The following is an 8,479-nucleotide window of genomic DNA, read 5'->3' on the forward strand; positions in this document are numbered from 1 at the left end:
TCTATCAGGAGGAAACATGGGGTATTGAATATGGAAGTCAAAATAATGTTCTACATAGCAGCACCCAGGTGAATACCTATGCAAGCCTCTTTTAAGTAGAGTTATTTGAGAAGCGTGTCAACTTTGACAGAGATTTACATCGTGAGCCAATGTATTAACTGGTTCACGACTTTCACTATGGGCAGTTTGATTTTCTTTAGATGATATCACTGCTTGAAACATAGAGTCTACAATTCAGCCGTTATCCATTGAGCTGGGCAGAAATCTCTGGTCATGTTCAGATGATGTTTGAGTAGTTAGTGGGAAAAGTTTTCTCTGTAAAACTGGATATTATACTCAGTTTAAACTCTGCAAAGTATTTTGTGCATAGTGGCTATTGATATTAGTCGATGAACTGGTGAAAACCTGATAACATTCCTATGCAATCCGTGTCTGTCACATTATATCTTGTCTCCTGTAGCCATACAAATTTAGTTTTGTTCCGTAGTTTACTGTTGCCTTGTATGCAGTTGTTTACCGATATAAAGAAGAGCTTGAAACGGTGCAGTGTTCTCAGTAAGAACCAGACTTTATTCAATTTGTTCAAGGTATATTTCTCATTCGCTCAATGGGTTTTATATATGTACTGATATTTGAGCAATGCCTTGACTTGTCTGATAACCAACGTTGTTTGTGGAGTATCAGAATTTTATTTGGAGAAACATTTGGTAGTTAGATCAACTTTGCCGCCTAGGTTTCAACAAGGGAGGGCGTATACAGTTGTGCTCTTTTCTTTAATAGTGTGTGCAATCCAATTTATATGCTTTAGTACACGATTCCTTATTAGATCGATGGAGATTTCGACTTCCTTCTTTTCAAAGGGTCCCCTCTTTACAGGTCTTTCAACGAGTTCTTAAGGCATATGCTACGAAGCTATTTCTTAAGCTCCCAAAAGGAGGCACCGGTATCGTTGCTGCAGCCACAGGCATGGACGGACAGATAAAGGTGCTTAGCATATCTGCCTTCTTCTTGTTTCCCATCATCCCATGTGTGCTTTTCCACATATTTCATCACTTTATTTTCATCTTGCAGGTCTCGGACAGAGATGAAAGGGTGATATGTCACATAGTTAATTCTTCCGAGTATTGCCACAAAACCGTAAGTTCTTTTGTATATTTTTCTGTTTTTTCTTACCTCTTTCACTTTCAGCACTCTCAGCATGCAGCATATACGTGACAACTATGTGTAGCCTGTTGGGACTGGTTAACTGGGGTTGTATCATATGGTTTCATTCTGATTTCAAGCCAGTTATGTAGAGTGACCATTCGTAATTTATTAGTCTTCAAATAAAGTTCGAAGAAACTGTCATGGGTCTTACACCTCCAAGTTATTTGTTTGCAATTTTTCTAAATATCTGTGCTGCTCATGCGGTACATTTTCAAATATATTTTCTGTTTCAAATATATTTTCTGCTGCTTCTGTATAAAAAATGGAATGCGAATTGTTATGTTGTTCCGGAATACAAGATGTGTGACCATGTCATTAGGATTTTGTCTAAAAGTTTCGATTACCGAACATCAATGTGTGACTTCTCAAGGATTATTTGCTATCTGTCTCGCAGTGTGGTGAATTGGCAGAAAAAGTATCAGAAATTGTTGACCCGCACTATGTTGACGTTGTAGACATGTCAGAGGTCCAGGTACTGATTACAACTGACATATTTTTTTCCCCTGATATTACTTATTTTAGATTATTCTCAAGCAGCGTTGCTGTGCAGGATGAATTTTCCGCCGTCATAACGAGATCATTGGTCACGCTGGTCCTTGGAATCGAAACTAAATTTGACGCAGAAATGGCAGCGATGACACGTGTTCCATGGGGGACACTTGACAGTGTGGGTGACCAGTCTGGGTAAAGAGCTATCTGGGACTTCAAAAGCTTTCTATTGGTTTTGATGCCCATATGACCAGAGCCTAAACAAACTTGCATATTCTTTTAGGTATGTGAATGGAATAAATACAATTCTTAGCGGCAGCATTCCTGTCCTCGGGAACCATCTAACACCAGTTTACTTCCAATTTTTCCTCGACAAGGTAACACTATTTATACTGTTGTGATAAATACTCGTCATACTATTTTATTAGGACCTGCGATAAATTTATATTACGTTGAGTAGAATAGAAAACAGGCTTTTTGATTCTACTTCATTTATCAAAACATACTTCAATCAAATAGTCTCTACTAAAATTGGAACTGTGATACCCCGAAGCTGTTGACAATAACAATTCAAAGGTATTAAGACTTGACCAACTTGATGCAGCTGGCATCATCCCTTGGACCACGGTTTTATGCTAATATTTTCAGATGCAAGCAACTATCCGAAGCTGGAGCTCAACAGGTCCGTTTTCGTGCCGTATATCCTCCATATGCATGACTCTAATTCTTTCCGTCGTAAAATCTCTTAGTAGTCAATGAGTTGGCTAAAATCAATGTGAAAATCGCTATACCTAGTTTATCAGGTAAATCACAGAGACTTAGTGCCAAACTCAGTTTGGTTTTACACCTCCTCTTTTGTCTTCTCTGCTTTTGTTCAATTCATTTCCTTCAGTACTAGTACTGTTGGAGCATTCAGTGTAGGAATAATATTTTTCATGCTTTGAGAGTTATAGCTGCATGAGATCCCTCTCACATGTTATGTATCATCTGACCCTTCGTTTACATCTGTTAAGAGTTGAAAGATGAATTGTCTGTTTTTGTTTTTTTTTTTTTGGCTTCACAGATGTTACTAGATACGCAAGCCATGAAGACGATTCTTCTAGAAATTCCTTCACTTGCCAGACAGGTTAGCTTATCTCATGATTACCAATTTAATGTATATCTGCCTCTGCTGGTGACTCTGTATCTAGAAAATTTGATTGCTGTTATCTGAGCAAGCTAGTTGTATAAACCAATTTAGCCCTTTTAAATCTGTAAGTTTGTGATGTCACTGCAGACTTCAACTGCTGCCAGCTACTCTAAATTTGTGAGCCGTGAAATGAGCAGAGCTGAAGCACTTCTTAAGGTCATACTATCCCCAATCGATTCGGTGGCAGACACTTACCGTGCACTCTTTCCAGAAGGAACTCCCATGGAGTTTCAGCGCATCTTAGAACTTAAGGTGGTTTTGTCTTTTCTTAATCCATTTCAGTTACTCAGATTCTCTCAAATCCCATTCAGCCTGAAGTCAGAGTATCATCTATTAGATGTGTGTGGAGGATCATGGCACCAAACGGTATATCAGGAAACTAACTATGAACCGTTTTGTGGTGTTGATGCAGGGTCTTAAGAAAGCTGATCAGCAGAGCATACTTGACGATTTCAACAAGCATGGTCCAGGGTTCACACAGGCCTCTGTCTCAGCGGCAATGCCACAACCGGTTCCAACCCCACCTGCACTGCCGCTGGCAATCACTAATCCGGCTACAGCAGCTGGGTTCATAGCAAACAGCGAGGATGTGTTGACGAGAGCAGCGGCTCTTGGCAGAGGAGCAGCAACCACTGGCTTTAAGAAGTTCATTGCACTTACTGAAGCTGCCAAAGACCGCAAAGATGGACCTTTAAGGAGACTCTTCAACGCCTGATTTTTTTTTTTTTTTTCGAACTCAATCTCAACCTCTGAATATGAATCAGGCCTTTTCGTTTCTTGTATAATAATGCAACTTCCAATTACCACTTCTTTGGCATTCGCCTCTTATGTCATAGTGTTGCATCAAGATTATGATTTCCATTTTATATGAAATGGCCTGTGAAGTGCGTAAAATTGTCAGGATCTGATAATGAACTCGAATTCGAGGCTGGAACACTAGATACGTTCTATTTTTGAAGCATCGTGTTCACATTTATCTATATTTTCTTTCTGAAAATTTCTGAGTAGGTAACTAGTATCTTAAAGTAACCGTCTCAAAATAAAAAAAAATTGTATCAAACATTCCCAGAAATTTAAATAGTCTGAAAAAAAACTTAGTTCTGGCAAATATATATGGAGAAAACACTTCATCAAAGTACTTAATTTGTATTACCAATACCAATAAAAAAAATTACTAATACTAATTAACTGTCTGAACTAGCTTATTAATCAAAGTTAAATTGTCAAATGAAACAAAATCGACAACGATAATATAAACATAGAAAATACAACCAAGAGGGTAAGAAACAAGAAAATGCAGGTTTCACATTCCATCTTCAGAGTTCCTCTCCTCCATTATCAGTTTCTTAAGGTCTCCTTTTGTTTCCCTGTGCAGAGTATAGGAAGATGGTTGAAAAGGCTACAAGCCTCTTCTAGTGCATGATTCCTTCAAAAGCTTTTGATTATCATCTTCTCACATAAAATGATACTGCACCAAAAACACATTGAATGTGTCACTCATTCGCTTCGTGTCACCACGAGCTTTCTCACCTTCAATGGTACAACATATGATACCTGTTTGGTTCAGGTTATATGTAAGTGAAAAGCTTCTTGACTTCGTTTTTAACCTTTCAAGTTACAACAGCAGATGAGCTTTCTTTTTTTAACTCACCCCTAAGTCTTTCAAGATTCTTGCTACTTCTTGTAACTCGGGTGTGTCGTCTTCATGCATAGCTGAGACTGACTTTGTTCTGAGAGATTGATGTATACAATGTTGGTTGTTAAGAGCATTAAGAATCAGCTTTCCAGCAAGAAGATATATATATAGATACACCTTAGAACGTAAGGCTCAGAGGGTCAAAAGATATCAGATTGTTGTGACATGCGATGAATCACTCTACGAACAATGTCACCCAGATACAGTCCAGCTATCATCTTCTCAAATCCCTATATACATATATAAAAGAAACCCAAAAGATATTTTACATCTCACTGCTTGTTCACTTATGATGGCAATGGATAAGCAAAGATGACTACCATATCGTTTGGGTTTGAACTCTCTGCATCCAAGTCCATGTCATAGGTAGTTCTAGGCAGATGTGAGAACCAAAAATTTCTCCACTCCATATTAACCACCTGAAACATATAAGAAAACATTTCTTCCTCTTGAGGAATATAAAGCAATGATAGCTTCTTTTTTTTTTTTTTTAATAATAGACCATTAGTACCATGCTTCCAGAAGCTGTGAGCAGACCCTGACACTTGATTATGGCGTCTGTTCGTTCCAAGTAACACGCATTACTACCTGTTCCGAACACAACCGCAACTACCGTATCTGGATCATGGTAATATCCAAGTGACAGAGCTCCAACAGTATCGTTTACCTGCTCAAAAGATGAAATAAATATTTACAAAGCATCATTTTTTCTAACATACAATATTTTTCTAATAGTTAGCTAAGATATCACAGTAATTCTAAAAAAGGGGGAACTTACAAGAGCTGCAACGTGGATATCAAGGCCTTTTCTGTTCAGCGCTCCTTGTAGACATTCACCTATGTCTTCTCCCACCTAAAACAACAGTTATGTAAAAAAAATAACTTTAAAATTTGCACAAGTCAAACTCCCACCATATACCAAGAGATCGATGGATTACATTTTTTTTTTATCACAAAATCATAACATGCCTAACAGTTAAGATTTACTTAAGGTAATCCACTCAATAAATAATTCAATTCCAAGACTCACAACAAGATCTGAAAACCAAGCCACGGCTGCGGAGAATCTGAAAAGAAATGTTAAGTGTATCATCTTACTAACCATTTCACTAATCTCAAAGCCTTTGGTCCATTTGATTAGCACTCCGGAAGATATAGTAGTATGCTTGACAGGGAAAGAAAACGTAAACGCAAGTTCTCTTTTAACACCTAATCGTGAGTTAGATTCGTTCCTTCTTTTTGGATAAACCTTTCCAATGAAAAGGCGAGAAAGTTGAAAAGAACCTGCAATCAAAGAATAACAGCAACTTTACATTATATAATAGCAAAAGCAAAAAGACTGGTGAGAAATTATAAAAAGAAAGTGAAGAGTGTCACCACCTCGCTGGTGCTATTCATCAAATGGGTAGGTATAGGGTGTCGTTCAACATCTTGAACATCAAGAAATGACCTTTCACCACCCAGATGAATCCTTAAAATCCTAAAGTAAGTGCCTCCAAGGTGAAGTGCGTAATAAGTTCCTTTCTCCGTCCTGCAAGTGTAAAAAAGTAGTCACTGAAAAAGAGAATCCAGTGGCTACAAAAAATATGAGGAAACTAGTGCATTTGCATTGAACACTCGCAAATCTAGTGGATATGATGCAGCAGCATCTCTCACTTTGGCGCCAACATAACAACGTCATATGAATTCAAATCCTAAGGCTTTTATAATTATGTTTTGTGTTGTAGATAATGATGCTTTCTTGTCATTATCTTTTTAGTATTTAGTTTCCTAAATCCCTTAGAGTTTATCGACGGGAGGTGTTATATAAACGAGTCTTGATGTTTTGTTTGAGACACACTTTGATTAATAATAAACTAGCTTCTACGCTTTATACCTTGTGTGACTTGATTAAATTCGTCTCTCAAGAAGTTGGTCTCAAAGAGCTATCGAAAGAAACCTTTAATCGATCCAAGAACAGGTCTCGAAGAACCCCAAAACTCTTAGATCGACCGTTCACCCATTCGTACGCTGCGCCAAGTTGGTATCAGAATTTTGCTATGCTCCGAAAACCTTCTCAACCACGACAATGGTTCGCAAGACACGTTCTCAACAACTCGTTGATGACGATACCCCAGCTACCCAACAATCCATTACTGAGTTACAGCAACAAATCGCGACCTTAACCGCTGCAGTAGCCTCCTTGACAACGCAACACGCCGCGCCTGCAACTCACATTCGCCGTAATGATCAGCTGTCACAACAAGCAGAGTCTGACGATGAAGATGACAACCCTTTTGCCCCTCTTCGCACGCAACGACAAAGACGCCACCATAACAATAACAACTCTGATTCAGACGATGAATTTCCTGACTCTTCTTGGAAATCCAGTTTCAAACTCGAAATTCCAGAATTCAAAAGATCCACGAATGCTGAAGAACTGTTAGATTGGTTCGTGACAGTGGAGGAAATTCTCGAGTTTAAGGAGGTTCCTTTACACCGTTGTGTACCTTTGATCGCCATACGCTTTCGTGATCGGGCAGCAGCTTGGTGGTCTCAAGTAAAAACGACAAGAGCACGGTTAGGAAAAGATAAAATCACAACATGGAACAAGCTTAAACAGGAGATGCAGAAAAATTTTCTTCCCTGCAATCATGAGCAACTAATGTTTCAGAAACTACAAAACCTGCGGCAAGGACCTCGTTCTGTCGACGATTATGCAACAGATTTTTTTAAGATGATTAACCGCGTTGAACTTCGGGATACAGAGGAACAACTGACAATGCGCTTTGTCGGAGGCCTTCGTCAACAGATCCAACATACTCTCAATCTGTTTAGGCCACAATCAATCTCGGAGGCTCACCAACAAGCCATCACCATTGAAGCTCAGAACCGTACAGGTTCGCAATCATGGAATACATCTAGACAAACCAGACAGTCAACATCGGCGCCGACAACTCCCAATACCGATACGACACCTGCAAAAACAGAGACTGCCCTTGTTCCTGTTACTAATAATCAGCAAGCTCGCACCGGTGGATTACGTTGTTACTCCTGTGGTGATCTTGGTCATCGACAGTCCGCCTGTCCCACAAAGACCCGACGAGGTCTTCTGATAGAGGAAGCACACGACGATGACGCCCCCATTTATGATGAAGAACCTGCTGATGATGAAGTTGAACTCTTACCTGATTCGGGTCAATTGCTTATAATACGCCGTTCTTGTCTGGCCCCTAAAATCGAAGCTCAGTTTCCACAACGAAACAGGCTGTTTCAGTCCCGCTGTACGATTAATGGGAAAGTCTGTTCGTTTGTGATTGATTCAGGAAGTAGCGAGAATGTAATCGCTGAAGATGCTGTTGCTAAGCTCCAACTAAAAGAAGAACCGCACCCGACTCCGTACAAACTCGTTTGGCTCCAATAGAGCCATGACCTTGTTGTCACTCGACGTGCATTAGTGTCCTTTTCGGTTGACCAAGCTTACAAAGATCAAGTCTATTGTGACATCGTTCCCATGGATGCGTGTCACTTACTCCTTGGTCGTCCTTGGGAATTTGATAGACGAGTTATTCATGACGGGTTTCTCAATACGTATAGCTTTAGTATTGACAATCGAAAATTTGTGCTCAAGCCGTCTCCACCAGACCAATCACTGACGCCCAACCCAGTTCTACTCCTGCAACGTTCACCTTTCGAAACAGTCATGAGAGAGGAAGGATTCGTGTTCATCCTCGTTACTAAGCCCGCAACCACTGATCGTTTTCATGCCATCCCACCAGCTTTCTCTACCTTAATACACGAGTTTGCTGATGTTTTCCCGGAGGATCTTCCCAACGGCCTACCGCCACTCCGTGATATACAGCACCGTATTGACTTCATTCCTGATTCTGCGTTACCTAATCGATCACACTACAGAATGA

The 8,479-nt window shown here is 39.7% G+C and overlaps 1 protein-coding gene and 1 pseudogene across 1 annotated transcript; one reads left to right on the forward strand and one right to left on the reverse strand.

Moving 5' to 3' along the window:
- Positions 1-5: 5 nt before the first annotated feature.
- On the forward strand, positions 6-3,731 carry LOC130494482 (vacuolar protein sorting-associated protein 53 A-like; the record flags this gene model as incomplete). The annotated part of the gene is made up of 11 exons (XM_057001238.1): positions 6-68; positions 510-587; positions 877-984; positions 1,072-1,137; positions 1,601-1,678; positions 1,757-1,890; positions 1,979-2,072; positions 2,300-2,377; positions 2,759-2,821; positions 2,972-3,136; positions 3,297-3,731. Coding segments are annotated over 11 exons (1,230 nt in total), but the record flags the coding sequence as incomplete, so codon positions are not given.
- Positions 3,732-4,040: 309 nt separating this feature from the next.
- On the reverse strand, positions 4,041-6,250 carry LOC130506565 (hexokinase-3-like; annotated as a pseudogene).
- Positions 6,251-8,479: the final 2,229 nt, after the last annotated feature.

The sequence above is a fragment of the Raphanus sativus genome, unplaced genomic scaffold, assembly GCF_000801105.2.
Source record: "Raphanus sativus cultivar WK10039 unplaced genomic scaffold, ASM80110v3 Scaffold3412, whole genome shotgun sequence".
NCBI classification, from domain to species: Eukaryota; Viridiplantae; Streptophyta; class Magnoliopsida; order Brassicales; family Brassicaceae; genus Raphanus; species Raphanus sativus.